Here is a 16,742-nt window from a genome sequence, read left to right as displayed (position 1 = left end):
GTCGCCCCTCCCCCCGTCCGTCCCGTCGCTTCCCGTCCCGTCTTGTCCGGTCCCTTCGGGTGCTGCCGTCTGTGTGCCTATGCGAGTCGGCGGCATTGGGGACATCTTTTGACTTCCCGGCCCCTATCCCGGCTGCCCTCCCCATCCCATCGCGGGGCCGGCCGCTGTTCCGGCCCCAGGATGCAGAATGTGATTAACACGGTGAAGGGAAAGGCACTGGAAGTGGCTGAGTACCTGACCCCGGTCCTCAAGGTAAGCCGGGCGGGCTTGCCGGGGGCTGTCAGGCTCACGCTCAGCTCTGCAAGGACCGGGCGCCAGAGGAGACCCCTGTTATCTGACGGGGAACAGTGTAGGAAGGTGTAAGGGTGGGACGCACAGAAGGGGGAGCCCCCATCCCTAATCTCCCCTTACCATTCAGTAGCGCTTTCTGGCTCTTCACTGATAAACTTGGAGCGACGCTCTGTGTGTGTGCTCGGGTCTCACCCTTCTCAACTCTGCATCTGGTTTGTAGGGTTGGAGGGTGGTCGGCAGCTAGGACGATTTAACAATGTTAAATCCTAACATCGGAAGTTTAAAACATTTAACCAAGGATTTTGCTTATTTTGGTAGAATGAAATAAGTCTTGGTAGCAAAATGACATATGACACTCTCCCACCCTCAAGTTTCGGAGAAAGACTTTTTATAAGTATGAAATACGTAAATAGTGACTGAGGTTCCTATTCCTTTAGAGTTTAGAGGAGCGAAGTGAAATTGGTAACATTAACATTGTACTTGAACTAAAGAGCAGAACTATGCTTTCCCAAGTTTTAAAAATATCAGTAACTGGTTTTTAATCTTGGACTTTCAGTGATAATAAAGAGCAGCTTGACTCACTTGAATATATAATTTTTAGTATATTGGCAAAATACAGCACTTACAAAGTAAAAATTGTAACACATTAGCTGTTACAGCAGTGACTGAATTGTTTCGTATTTTCAGAGATAAATTTCTGGAACTGCAGTCAAGTTTCTCTTATTCTGGGGTATCTATTTTTGCACTTTTTCTGAAAAGTGCATGGTGATACTAAATGACTGGCAAGTGCTCGCTTAGTTTTCTTTCATTTTGTTCTTAATTTATTAACTTTTGATTCGAATTTTACTAATCTTAGTGTGGGGATAAAATATTCACTTCCAAGACTCCTTTTGAAATGAGACCTTGTTGGGCCAAGTAAGAAAAAAGTCAGGTACAGTTAAATGGGATCCTAACTCTTGCTTTCATTTTGTTTGTTTACTGTGAAAGTCATTTTAGTTAATTAAGCTTTTTCAGTCAGCTATTTAAAATTCAAAAATAATTTTGACATTGAATCAAATGTTTCTACCTCATCTTATGTTATACCTTTTCAGAATAGCATGTTTACCTAGGTATACAGCATTTTAACAATCCACATTTGTACAAATTTTTAGTTTCAATAAGAGATGAATCAAAGATCTCTTAAATATAAAAGTTATTTAATAGTCTGATTGTATTTTATTGAATTTATGACATATATTGTTTTGAAGAATCATTTTACTTGTTTCTCAACTGGAAAGAAGTGTTAACCTGTTAGTATGTAAGGTATATATTTTTACTACAAGGAAAGCAGAATTATGACCCTCTCCTGTCACTCCTTTGCTCTTGGTTTACAGAGAGAATCCTTAAAGTTTCCTGCTAAATGAGGGAAGGAGAAAAAAGGGAAAATTCCTAAGAAAGAAATAATGAATTCTGCTAAACTTAAGAAAAAAATCATGTTTTGTTTAGGGAACATACATACAGTAAAAACTTAAGTCCTGATAATGATTTTCAAGGCTGTACTTAATCGGTAGAAATTGCAATCTCAAGTACTACTCTATCTCATGAACACTTTTGCTTTAAGCCAACTTGACCTCTTTAGCACTCCATCAAACACAGTCCTGCTTCTAAGCTTTTGCATTTGCTCTTCTCTCAACTTGAAATGCTCTCCCTCCAGATGGCTTTATGGTTTGTTCATTGACATAGGTGTTTAAGTTACTTATCTTTATTCTCTTATTTCAATTTTTTTGTTTGTTTTGGTGGTGGTGGATATTGAACCCAGGGTCTTGTGCATGCAAGACAAGCACTCTACCAACTGAGCTATATTCTCAACCCTTATTTCAATTTTTCATGGCCGTCTCCCTACCACCTGGCAGATTCCTCTCTGCTTCATTTTTTTTAATAGTATACTATTCATTATCATTTGACTTTTTTTTTCCCTCAACTAGAATTAAAATAGTTTTTGAGAGCAAAGATGAGTTTGGTCTATTTTATTCATACATACATACCATTGCCTGGCACAAAGTAGTTGGTAAATATTTGTTGAATGAGTAATGTTTATAATTGAATCTTTTCATTTTTTGTAGGCTACCACAAAATCTTACTTATAGCTTAAAATTTAGAAAAATTTAATAAATACCATACCTTACTTAGAGGAAAGAATATTGTTTTAATATCTTGGTGGAGATGAGAGCAATGGGAAATATTAAATGATTCCTTCATTTGATTTCTAATATCACTCAGTTTAAATAAGATTTGTTAAGATTCTTAAACATCTTTGAGTCATTTTTATGGTGCTGTTAAATAAAGATATTTGTTTATTGCACAGAATCATTTAAAGCTTCATGCTTATTTAAACCTTTGAATGTTTTTTCTTAGAACTGTGATCAAATTGTTTTATTATTATTTTCATTTAAGTTTTCTACATTAGGCTTTTATATATCTTTGTGGTCAAGTACCAGTGACATACACGATATGCACAGTGTATAATTTTTTGAATGTATTCTATTGCGTAGAAGAATTCATTGCCCTGAAACATTTGTAATTGAAATTGAAAGATATTATTATATTATTGTTTTTGCTTTCTTTAGGAATCAAAATTTAAGGAAACGGGTGTAATCACCCCAGAAGAGGTAAGTGTTTGAGATATTTTAAAATCTCTATTTTCTAAAATTGTATTAAACTGGAGTTTTTGCTTTGTGAGAGAACATCTTGAACTTTTTGATTTCACTACAGTTAGATTTTGGTGATTTATGGGAATTTCTGCTTCCTATAGAAGAGAAGATGTAACTTCCTTTTCAGTTTGCAACTTCTCTTATTTCTCTGTAGTTCCTCTTTATATAGAAATGAAGGTGTTTGAGGGAATGGGAAAGATTCCTATGGTCACATCCTTTATTCATATTTATTATTTTATTGAGCTTTGTAGTGGGCTCGTAGGATTGCTGTTACAGGCTTTGTCTATACCAAATGTGAATTTTTATAGCTTTCTGTCTGGAAACTTTACTCATTGCTAAAATTTTCTCTTAATATTCAGAATAAATATATTGTTACCTACTGGGCGCTCATTTAGTTTACCTTTTCTACTAAACAAGTAATGTTGAAACTACTTGGAACTGGAACTGACAGCTATGTGATAAGTCAGTTGTATTTTATTGAACTTTAAACATAGAATTATGTTTTGAAGAATCATTTCACTTATTGACCAAATCTATATGACAAGAGTTCTCTTTCATTATGTATTTTATCCCTAGAAAAGTTAAGTATATACTGAGCTAAAAGCCCTTTTTGGTTCCAGCTTTGTATCAGATTTATTTTGTTTTTTAAGTAAAAGGCAAGGGATTTATTTAAGTTTGATCTTGAACTCACTGGAAACACTGTTCATTGGCAATCTGTATTCATTATTTTAAAAGAAATGTTTTGAAATAAGTCATATTACATGATGGGACCCTGTTGCAGCTATGCATTCCAGGTCCTCAGGCCAGAGAATTAACTGATCTATCAGTTTTCATTATGATGGCATCTTCCCAGTCCCAAATCCTTCTGAGATTTAAGAATGATTTCTTAAACTGATCTTTTATCTAAAACTGCCTTTAATTTTAATGAAGACACATGGTAGAATGAAAAAAAAAAAGCCTAGAAGACCTACTTTCTAGACCCATTTCTCCAATTTCTATTTATTTTGTCACATCGATTAAGCTATCTAAGTCCAGGCCTCACGTTTCCTCATCTGTAAGAGGAAGAGCTTGAGCTAGACATTCTCTGAAGAATTTATTCTACCTTAGGCTTCATGATTTTAATACCTTGAATACCCCCCCAAAACAAACAAACAAACAAAAGTTATGATCAAAAGGCTAACATTTTCTTGCCAACCAGAATTATAATGTAGACATGGCTCTTTAAGTATCTGAAATCAAGAGCAGAGATGAGCATTTGTTGTTCTTGCACTCTCAGGCTTTATCTTGACTACATGAAGATGACTAATTATTAGTGGATGTTAGAGATGCAGTCTATGGTTATTGAATAGAATTAAGCTTAAGATAAGAATTCATCCTAAAATGAGTAGCTGTTATACTTGATACCATGAAAAAAGTTATTTTTTTTCTTAAAAAATAATCAAGACAAAACTACCCAACTTGGGTACTATCCATGTAATGTTGGGTTGGGATAGAGCACAATTACAGGATTTGAGTTAGTTTAAAATGACACTGGAGAAGGAAAATGGGAAGACAGTATTTGCTTTGAGTAAATACTATATATAAAATTCATTTGTTTTTCCTGTTTCTGGGCTTCTTACTGTCAGTCTCCAACTATCTTTTTGTTTTCATTGAGAGGTTGTAAAAGTATTTGTGTTTAAAAAGAGGGACAGCCAGTGTCTAACATGATATTGTCTGGGGAAAAAAAATAATGTTGGATATGTATAATGACTTGATTAATTAGAATTCTATTAATAAAGGGTAGGTTGAGGAATAAAATTGCTCACCAAAATGTAAATATTGGTTCTATCATATTGAAGTTATTCTTTATTATCTATTGACAAATAGAAAATATTTAATCAGAAAGAGAAAGGTACAAGGAAACGGTAGATAATTTGAAATTTGACATTATTTTACACGTTATTTCATTTGAAAATGCAAACCAAGTAATAGTGGCCATTGCTAATGAGAGTAACTGTACACATGTGCTAATTATTAGTATAATTCTGTGTTCTTCAAAATAGTTCTCTTTACTTTCTAGTGTTTGATTTTTTTTTTTTAATTAATGGATACCAGTAGAGTGACCCAGGAATAAAATTAGCCTTGTGACTTCAAGGCAATATAATTAAAGAATTTTTATTTTTAATTACTTAATTTAACTTCCATTTTGTTAAATTATTACTTTTAAAAAATGCATGAATTATTTATTTCTGGAATTTTCCATTTACTATTTTCAGACTACATTGCACTATGGGTAACAGAAACCATTCAAAAGAATACTGTGGATAAAAGGGGTAAATTCTTACTTTTGCTGCTGATAACCACAGAACTAAAGTAGCATTTGTTCCAGTGACCCCAAAATGCTTGACTTAAGAACAAAACTATTGTTTTCATTTTGGTTTTTGTCTTTACTTAACTAGTTTAAATAATAAAAAGATTATATGAAATGAAAGAAAAGAAACACTTAGAAATTTCCTATGGGAATATAATTGATATATCTTGATGATATGTCATCTTAAAATAGGTTATTCTCAAAATTTTTACTTGATAGTAGTTTTACTCTCAAAAGTATTTTATATAGATATACTTTCTCAGGGAAGTATTAGAAGACTAAATATATTGTGATTTTTTTTGGCTGTTTAATAAACCCATAAACAATGCAATATTTTAAGTTAGAGCTGTTGTGAAATAGAAGCAGTTGGGAAAGTATGTGCATATATTGCTTGAGTTTGGACACTGTAGTTATGCTTCTTCCGTTTTCTGCTAAAAAAATAAGTGGATTACTGTCCTTTAGTAAAATCACCTTAAGTCCATATGAACTGGAAATTTTCAAAAGTTTCAGTTATTTCTTAGTCTTTTTTTTTTTTTTTTCGGAAGGAAATAAAATGCACATAGTGTTCAACCTGCCATAAAGCCTAAGGACTAGAATTTCATTTCTTAGTTTTTTTATGTGTTTTCAGGGTAAGTTCAATAATTTTTAACTTTTCCCCCATTGTTTGGCACTACATTTTTGTTATTAATGATTTCTTAAAGAGTATGATGAAGTTTTCAAAATTAGTCCTTACTTAGGTTTTAAAAAATATCATAAAGAGAGTGCTGGGGGTGTAGTCAGTGATAAGAATGCTTACCTAGCATACATACAAAGCTCTGGGTTCAATCCTTAGCATTGAAAAAGAAAAACAGAGAAAAGGAAAGGGACAAGAACAAAGAAATTAAGGTTATTTAAAAAAAAAAAAAGCCACATAGAGTACCACTGATTGAATCCTTAGTACTACAATAAATAAATAAATATGTACGTATACACCCATATATACGTATATATTTACATATACAGAAATATTAATTATATAAGTAAAAGAAGCATACACTGTGATGTAAGAGTAGTATTACATCTGATACCTGTACCTATTTAGTTATTTTTTCAAAGGTTTACACTGAGTTTTTCAGTCATTACCAAGAATCTCTATATTTTATTAATCAATGTTAATAATCAGGGCTGGGATTATGGCTCAGTGGTAGAGTGCTTGCCTGGCATGTGTGAGGCACTGAGTTAAACTCTAAGCACCGCATATAAATAAACAAAGTACAGTAATAATAGTCAAAAATAAGTGTTGGAGCTGATAGAGCAGGTTTGGTGTTTTTTACACCTTAATTGATTGATAGGTATCCAGAGTGATCAGTCTGGTATTTTGCAACCCCACATTTAGTGATGTTCCATTTTTCTTTTTCCCTCTTTCATATTCCTTCCAAATCAAGTTTGTGGCAGCTGGAGATCACTTAGTACACCACTGTCCAACATGGCAATGGTAAGTAATCTTAAGTGAAAAATAGAAAACTAGAAAAAGAATGACTTCAGAATTATAGCAGTTTGCAAAATAGGTTAATGTTTGGAAATTAGAATAACAAGCTTAACCTACTTCCTGTAGATTTTTTTTCAAACAATACCCCAGTGATAGTCAAAGTAAAATGAAGGAAGAAAATGGTGTTGTACCTTTTTATTTTGCTCCATTAACACAAAAAAAATGGACATATTGGAGATTTACCTGTTTACCTTCTTTACTAGTATTTTCTTTGTAGTGTCTGTGTCTAATTTTGTGGTTCTTTAAAAAATAATGTTCAGATGTTTAATAAATTTAATTAGTTTCTTTATTCAATTCAACAAATGTTTATTGAACATTTTTTATGACAACAAATACAAATATTTGGTATCCTTTTTTTAAAAAAAACAAAGTATGAACATTTTTATTAAGATTGAAAAGTATGTACCCTCTTTACAAATTGCCAAAGTTAAAAAAGGTTCATGATACTAATTAAGATCTTGACTATAAATCTACTTATGATAGACTTAAAGCTTTTATTTTCTTCATTAACTCATAACTAATAAAGTAATTAAACACAACATATACTTTGAAATATTCTGAAAAATAACAAAGTTTTAAAGCAACTGAAGTTTCATTACTTTCAAGTACTAATTAATGGTTACAGTTTATAGAAAAAGAGATCCCAATACTAGCAGATGTATTTATTCAGTTTAGAATTGTTTGGAATTAATCATCTTGTGTGAATGTAGCTGTTTCAATTTATTGTGATTTTTTTTCTTCTTAGTAATTTTTTTTTTTTTTTAATTTGTAGCTGAAAGTTACAGATTTGGTTGGGGGCAGTGGTTCTAGAATTAACAAGGTTTTAATTGACAATGTTTTTTCTTAATTTCTAAAGAACTTAAGCTAGTTTTATTCTCCTTTATATTTACCATGTACCTGAAACACTGGTTGTTGCTTTTTCCTAGTTTTTATATTTTAGGGCATTGCTTTTTATGTACCAAGAAAAGCCAAAATGTCATCAGCTATATCTATTTTTATGTCTTTTTCTTTTATACTTGTATCTCTGTTCCATATTTAAAAAATTAAATTCATATCATAGAAGTTCTTTTATGTACTTTGATTCAAGAAAGTTATGGGGTTTTTTTCCCCTTATATTCTAAGCTTTTTGTGAAAAGTAGGTTCTGGTCTATAATTTAATATATTTCAATACAAATAGATATAAAATATTAATGTTTCTTTTGTGAAGATATGACATTCATTTTCTATATTGAAATTTCTTTATTGTAAACTTTAATTGTCTAAGTTTAGCTATCTGATTGGTAGCATTGTGATAGGGGTTTGTATATAAGGACAAGATCTTCTAGTAGTAGATCTATTTTATGAATAGGGGTTAATAGAGTTCTAGTTTATGAATTATGATTGTTGAAATAATTTTTTTTGTAACTTAGAACACAATTATATTCCACCAAGTGTCCATGCTTCTGACTGAATTGCTGGGGCCAAAGGAATAATCTTAAATCATTGATAGAAACAGATTATTTCTATGTCAGTACTTGTCATGTGCTCAAGTGCTATCATGAACTTTTTTTAACTTTTTCCTTCATAACCTTAGGCATTGTCATCATATTGTTGAATTTGACAACTGAGATTAGTTGAAAGAAGAGATGTAATGTATTAGGGCATTTCCTGGTTTTATCTTGTGCTCCAGACTATGGCTTGAAATTTCTGCAGAAGCTTAAAAAGGCAGTCAAACTCCCAAGTTTGTGTTCTTAAATTTGTGAAGAAAACATGTGCCATCTCGGTTCTGGCTAAGCCTAGTAGATAGCCCACAAATTCTTGATGAGAAATGTCAGAATAGCTAAAAAAAAAAAAAAAAAGTTACAATTGGTTCTGACCCACAGAAAAAGTAATTTAAGAGTAGAAATTCTGGAGTTGCTTGGCTTGATCCTCTTTCTTTACACCTTCTGGTTTTGTGACTGTGGGCAACCTGACCCCTTTAAGCTTTAGTTTACCTGCCTATAAAATGGCATATTAGCTATGTCTTAGAATTATGAAAATTAATTAATAATAGTGTATGTTTGAGTTCTAACATCCAATAAAAGAAACTTTTTAAAGCATTATTGTTCTCAATATTATCATCTTGTGATTCAAAGCCATCTTTTCTTAGTTCCAATTTTAATACAGTGGTAGGAACAGGGATCTTGCCAACCACCTACTTTGTTATGTAATGACATGCAGTTTTTTCTTTCTTTCTTCCTTTCTTTCTGTCTGTCTGTCTGTCTTTTCTTGATTCTCAAGATGAACTACAATTTGGATTGATAATGTGAAAGATTATTCAATGAAATACAGCTCCCTGAGAGCAGCATTTTCTTTTTGCTTAGAGGCGAGATATAATGGTTGCTTGATAGTTCTATTATCTTACAGTTTTTGTCAAATATTTAATCCAAATTCTCTGAAGTCTGTCTGTATCTTTTAGTATATTTCATTTATATTATTGTTATGCTTTTCTGTGTCCTGACACAATCAGTTAAAGACATTTTTCCCCAATCAATCCTAAAACAATTCCCATAGTAGTGTGGATTCTATAGTTTTGAGATTTACTTTTATATCTTCTGTTCCATATTTGATAAAATATATTTTGTATTTTGGTGCTTTTCACTATTTTTAAAGGGCTACAGGGGAAGAATTGAAAGTGAAGGCATACCTACCAACAGGCAAACAATTTTTGGTAACCAAAAATGGTAAGAATTATGTTGTATACATTGGTAAACTTTGCACAGTTATATTAAAAACAACAGTTGACACTTACCAGATTTCTAATTTATTCCTAAAACTGATCTAAAAGCTTTTTCAGACAGAAATGAGGAAATTTTATGAAGCTCTAAATTTTCTATTGTTGGAGTAATTTTTCTTAGTTGATTTTTGTCTCCTCTTCCTTTTTGTTATTTATTTTTGCCAAAAAAGAAAAAAACTTGGTTGTCAAGATATGGAGGAAGAGGGTCCTAAGAAAAGTTGGATTTCTCCTAATTGGATATTTAACTGATACTGCCTACCTTTGACGTTTAAAAGTTCAAAGCTAAATATTTTATCTTCCATGTGCTATTGAAGGATTGCCTATAGGCAAAAAAAAAAAAAAATGTTTTGAAGCAGATATCTTATTTATGAAGTTAAAATAGCACTAAAAGTTTGTGATAGTCATTAAATAATCACATAACAATATATTGATTTTCATTCTAACTTATTCCATATGGGAAAGGAAAAATAATATGTAAAAAACCAGTATTTTTTATTCCCTTCAGTATATTTACTTTTAGAATTTATTATTTATATTCTGATTAAGTAAATCAGGATATTCATAGCAATTTGTTTATCCTACATCATGTTCTTACCTTATAATTGTTCAATTTTAAGGCTTATGAGTAAAAATACTTATTAATTGACACATTTGCTTTGTGAAAAACTGGTCACCAATATTGTATAAGGGGGTAAAATTTAGCAGTTTGTTTAACTTTAAACTGTTTTATCCATTAGAGTAACTAGAACTTAAATATGAATTCTGACATGTGGTACTGCCATGTTCTGAGAGTAAAGCCATTACTTCAAGGTTATTGTTGGATTAGCCTGAAATTGAACAGTGCCATCTAACTTCAGCCTACAGTTCTTTACAGACCATTATGGTAAAGAAATATGTAGAACACTCCCACCAGAGCCTTTCTACTTGTCTTCTGACAAAGTCATTCAGGGAAAGATTAATGTGGTCAAATAATTAGTTATATGTCTATGGGCTGAATGTAATTCTTAACCACTTTCATTTGAAGTGAAATATATTCACTTAATAATTTTATAGCATAAATAAATATAATGGAATAAGCATTTTCTTCTTTTTAACAGATTTGTGGTTAATGGATTGTGTACTAGTAACTGTGTTTCCCTTTTTTTTATAGTGCCATGCTACAAGCGGTGCAAACAGATGGAATATTCCGATGAATTGGAAGCTATCATTGAAGAAGATGATGGTGATGGGGGATGGGTAGATACATATCACAACACAGGTAAAAAGAGAATAGAATGACATATATTTAAATTTTATTAAACTTTTCAAAATCCTTCATTGTAACAGTTTTCATAAGAAAAAGAGGTATTGTCCCAGTAGACTTTCACCTGAAAGAAGTAGGAGGACATATTATGGGGGGAAGGAGTTTAAAAAAAAAAAAAGAATCGTTGGAGTATATTAAATTTCTTTAGTCCCTGCTGTTTCAGTTGCAATTTGAAATATCCATGTTATTTTTGTTATTTCTAAGTTATAGGAAAAAATAAAACCATTCAAAAATACTAAAACTTTGCTATAGAAAATCTCTTATTTACATGTTGCATTATTGGATTATGAGCTCCTTTATGACAGGAACTCTTCTATACTCCTACTGATTTATTACTTACATGCAGAGAACTAGCATCTTGAAGAAATTTAAGTATTGTGAGCTTCACGAGGGATTCATTGTTGAATCCTCAGTATCTATCTTAGTGTCTAACATAGAAGTTGTTCAATAAGTATTTGTTAATTGAATTACAGGGATTTTTAAGTGTATGTTTGCGTGTTATTTGAAACACTGAATAAACTTTATTATTACAAATTATAAAAATTCTATTTTGCCACTGTGTTTATATATCTTTAAAAAATACATACTATTATGTGCTGCCGTAGCTACCACTTATTACTTAGTTTTAATAAAGAAAATGTTCTAAGTTTTAAGTGCATGATCTAAAACCAAGTTTTCTCTCCCTGAATCCTAGAGACAAATAGGTATATCCTACAGCTATGTTTCTCAACCTCAACACTATTGACACAATTGACATTTAGACCTGGATAATTTTTTGTTGTAGCCTTTCTCGTGCATTATAGAATGTTTAATAGTATCTTTGTCCTCTGCCTACTAGATGCCAGTAGCATCCCCCAGTTACAACCCAAAATACCTCCAGACATTGCTACATCTTTCATGATTAGCAAATTGTTGCTCTTAATTGTGATTTATTGCAATAGACAATAGACTAAGTCTCTGTACAAGTAAAAGTACCACCTTAGAGGTCAATTTCTCCTCTACTCTAAACGAAGAACACTGCCATCTGTTTTCTTATGAAAATATAGGCACAAATCCAGGACTTGAACTTCAAACTGAAACTTGTTTGCTGCTTAATGAGTTGAGTGATGTTATGTCAAAGCTTAGAGGAAATAACCGATTCAGCAGCTTTTTTTTAATATTTACTTTTTAGTTATAGGTGGACACAATATCTTTATTTTTATGTGGTGCTGAGGTCGAACCCATGCTAAACAAGCACTCTACCGCTAAGTCACAACCCCAGCCCTCAGCAGCTTTTTATAATAATTTTTTAAATGGTCCTCTTTTTTCCCCCACCAATTAATGCTATTAGACTTCTTTTTTTCCTGATCTTTACAAAATCTTCTAATTGTTTTACTTTAATTATCCCATGACTGGAAGATGTAGTCAGTCCATTGTTATTAAATTGCCTATTGACTGACTAGAACAGTTGGTTATAAAGCACTGTTTCTGAAGTCAACATAATGGGTTACTCTATTTTTTAGTTGTATTCTGTTTCATATTCATTATTGCAAACTCCAGGGGTGTATTTACAATATCATTTGTCTCAGAGATGAGTTGGTGTCAGTATGATTGGAGTAACAAAAATCTTTAGAAATTCGACAGGTAAAAAATAGTGCTGGAGTGATAGAGAACAGGCAGTGTCATTTTTGCATGTGAAAGATAGCACAGTATTTTATTTCCGTTAATTTAAATTCTAATTATTTATGAGATGTAAAACTTTAGCATATTCAGTGGATCATTTTGTAATGTCAATTTGTTAAGATTTGGGTTTTACATATCATTTAAGATATAGAGTATAAGATGGATTCTATATAATACTATGAATATTTAAGGTAAATACCATTTATGGATCTCTAACTGGTGCCCATCCAATAACTACTATGATGAGAGCTGTTGTTTTACCTTTCAAACTTCAACTGTTACACGCATTTTTTTTTTTTTAGTTGTAGTTGGACACATATCATTTTTTTAATTAGTTGCTCAAGACAATACAATGATCTTGACATATCATACATTTGATTCAAATAGGGTATGAATTCTCATTTTTCCATGTGTACAGATTGCAGGATCACATTGGTTATACATCCATGTGTATACATACAGCAATCCTAGTGTCAGTTGTATTCTGCTGCCCTTCCTATCCCCCCACCCCTTCCTTCCCCTCCCATCACCTCTCTCTACCCATTCTACTGTGACACTTATCTCTCTCTCTCTTTTTTTTTCTTCCCTTCCCCCTCACACCATCCTATATGTATTTTGTGTAACCATGAGGGTCTCCTTCCATCTTCTGTGCAATTCCCCTTCTCCCTCTCATTCCCTCCCACCTCTTTTCCTTGTTTCGTGGTAATATTCTTCTCATGCTCTTCCTCCCTACTCTGTTTTGAGTCACCTCCTTTATATCAGAGAAGACATTAGGCATTTGTTTCTTAGGGATTGGCTAAATGACATCTTCTATTTGTGAAAGTGAACAAATAGATATTAAACAGATGTATTAAAGTTTTAGAGGATGAATATGCTTATTAGGAGCTAAGCATATATTGTATTTAAGCATATATTGTATTTTTTCCCTGTAGTATCTTTAACTACTCTTGTCTTAATTAATTGTCTATCCTTGTTAAACAGTCTGATTAAGAATGTTGATAAGTATTTTGAACTAGAAATATTATTTAGCTGACTAGATATATTGCCACCTGCCTAATACTTCCATTGAGACAAAGGAGGTTCTGAGGCATTTGCTTTGTGAGGTGCAATGGAGAATCATTGAACCAAATGTCAACTCATATGTATTTTAAACCCAGCTTCTTCATAACTGTGAGACTCAAGGAGGGCATTTTGCCTCTCCAGTGACTTCATTTCTGCATAGGGAGAAATTATTATTATAATTGCTTTAGAAGCTAGTGTTTAGAAGAATTAAATAGAATGTGTAAACACTTGGCAAAGCAGTAAGCCATATGTAAATGTAAAATGGTATTATCAAATATTCTAAGTTTCTGAACCAAATAGCATATTTTAAATATTTGAAGTAAATAGCATATTAATATAGCCATACCTAGTTGAGAAAATTTGGATACAGGTTTAATCAAAATGTAAATGTGAGTACTGTAATCTCTTAATAGTTTCACTTTCTTAGAATGTATTGTGATAAACTAAGTGAGGAATAGTAAATAAAGGATGAGAAAGATAAGTCATGGAGAACATTAAATTAGTTTATATTTTTAGTTTGAGACAGCATCTTTGGGATTATATTTGTATTTACCTCTTTACTCCAGATCAGTTATGAGAATTTAGATAATTTTAAGTGTTTTTATGTTGCTTTATTCAAATAAATGTGATGTTTACAGTTTAATTTTAGTTACTCTTTTTCTGCTGAATTGTAAACAGGTATTGCAGGAATAACTGAAGCAGTTAAGGAGATTACATTGGAAAACAAGGTACTGGTTTGTTAATATTTCTAAAATCAGTGACCTAGTTATTTGCATATGTCTATATCTATATATCTATGTTGAAATCATTCATCTTTCTTATCCACACTTACCATTATCAAACTCATTTAAATTCCAACTATTTTCCCCCCCTCTCATTTTTCTGCATCAGCATATACTAGAATACTACTGCTTATTTATACTTCCCTTACTTTTCTTTCTTTCTGTTTCTTTTTTTATTTTTGCAGTGCAGGGGATCAAACCCAAGGCCTGACCTCATGCATACTAGGAAAAAGCTCTGCCACTGAGCCACAATACAACCCTCCCTTATTTTTCTTGTAGTATGGCTTAAAAACCATTCTGGGGCTTTGGGTTGTAACTCAGTGGTAGAGCCCTTACTCAGCATGTGCCAGGCCCTGGGTACAATTGCTAGTACCATTAATAAAAAAAAGAAGAAGAAAATGCAAAAAAACCCATTTTAAAGATTGTTACTACTATTACATACTACTACTACTACTACTACTACTACTACTACTACTATTTTTCATTAATTGGAAAGACTTAAGGTAGTTGAAGTGATTTTGTTTTTAAGTATATTCAGTGCTAGATGCTAATGGTATCTTAATATTTAAACTTTGTACTCTAAATGTTACATAAGTAATTATTCTCTGTTTTCTTAAATTACTGACAATGTGGGGTTTTTTTGGCCTTCATTTTTTAAAATTTAAGTTTATACTTCAGTTTAGCATCACCAAAAATCATGATATTTTGAATGACTAGAAGCTAAGTTAGTTAATCTTTATTATATGATTTATTTGGGAGGAGGATAAAATATATAATTGGGTAGAATTATCCTGCTTGTAAGTTTTCATTTAATTCAAGTTGCATATATTATATTGGCTTTCCATTTCTTGGAATCATTGAAATTGTTTTCAGATTTTTGTATAGTCATTTAAAATTATATAAAAAATACAAAATGTCTTCACTTTGATCTTTTCTTAATTATTTCTTTTAATCACCAAGTCTCTTGGAGGATAGACTGTTTGGATGGAATAATTGTGTCCCTATTGTTCTTAGGAACATTCCCTAAAACAGTTACTAATTTAAGACATTCTTTGTATTTTTGTCATTTCCTCTTTGGAAATTTTTAATTGCAGCTTAACAGAAGTATAAGAAAGTAAAATAACTTCTGTTTTTCAGTTTTATACTAGGGATTAAGGTTTGATTCATTGACTTGAGAATTCATCCTTTTGAATTTTTACTTTTGGAAAAGTTTGATTGAGGAGCAATCACACAAATGGTTTTGCTGCTTCAGATGACTTTATTTGCTCTATTAGTATGTATGCTTCAAATTTAAATAAGTGGCAGAGCAATGTGGACAGTTTTTTTTTTTTGATAGGTTTATGGTAATTCAAGAATTTTTAATAAATAATGGTTATTGTGATGCTTGGCATCCCACTTAACATCATTATGTCATGCTAAAGAATGAATGCTCGTAATTGAAAACTGGGATATATCTTTCATATCATTTTTTAATTAACACTATATAGAATTTATATTATTTTAAAAATAACAGTCCTAAGAATATTTGACATTTAGACTGAAGTATTAATTTTGTTTTTTGTTTAGATAATTGGCCCTGAAGATTGAACCTAGGGCCTCACATATGCTGAGCTCATGCTCCTTCACTGAACTACTCCTCTAAGCCCTAAGAATAACCTTGGTTCTTGATTTTTTTTTTAAATTTTGTTCTTCTATATCAAGTATGACTATTACCAGCATGATTAAAATTTTTCTTAATAATCAGTTTGTTAGATATTAGCTCATTTAATAATTATCCAGACATAGTATAATCTATTTACTTTTATTTACATTTTGAGTATAATTAGGGTGCATTTGATTTAAATTTCTAGAGGTAAATAAAACTCTTCTAAGTAAAATGTAGCCTAAATGAAACTAGATGTCTATTCACTTGCTTTTATCAATTTCATATTTTTAGAATATTAGTTTTGTGTATTATGCATACTACTGGTTAGCATTATTCTTTCATAAGAGACATTCCAGTTAAAATATTCAATGGAAATTTTATGTGTTACAATAACTAAAGTTTGATAATTTTGGATTAATTCAGCAATTTTGGATTTATTAACAAATGAGAAATAGTGGGGTTTCTTGTATTTTTGTTTTGGTGCTAGGAATTGAGCCCATGGGTGTTTAATCACTGAGCCACATCCCTAGCCTGTTTTATTTTTCATTTAGCAGGGTCTTGCTAAGTTGCTTAGGACCTCACTAAATTGCTGAGGCTGGCCTTGAACTTAAAAATCCTCCTGCCTCATCCTCCCCAGTTGCTGGGGGCTATGCCACCATACTCAGCTAGAATAT

At 31.7% G+C, this 16,742-nt stretch overlaps 1 protein-coding gene across 1 annotated transcript in view; it reads left to right on the top strand.

Annotated features, from left to right (window-relative positions):
* Window positions 1–120: 120 nt before the first annotated feature.
* The window catches only part of ATG3 (autophagy related 3), a 24,295-nt gene continuing 7,673 nt past the window's right edge, over window positions 121–16,742 (top strand). Inside the window, exons 1-6 of the mRNA XM_081301961.1 lie at window positions 121–252; window positions 2,898–2,939; window positions 6,756–6,805; window positions 9,491–9,561; window positions 10,765–10,872; window positions 14,320–14,369. Of these exons, the coding sequence (XP_081158087.1) occupies window positions 181–252; window positions 2,898–2,939; window positions 6,756–6,805; window positions 9,491–9,561; window positions 10,765–10,872; window positions 14,320–14,369 (393 nt within the window). The 5' untranslated portion in view covers window positions 121–180. The remainder of the gene's footprint in view (window positions 253–2,897; window positions 2,940–6,755; window positions 6,806–9,490; window positions 9,562–10,764; window positions 10,873–14,319; window positions 14,370–16,742) is intronic.

Source organism: Spermophilus citellus, assembly GCF_964194105.1.
Source record: "Spermophilus citellus genome assembly, chromosome: 7".
Lineage (NCBI taxonomy): Eukaryota > Metazoa > Chordata > Mammalia > Rodentia > Sciuridae > Spermophilus > Spermophilus citellus.
Note: the sequence above shows the minus strand (reverse complement) of the source record. Positions and strands in the feature narration are given on the sequence as shown.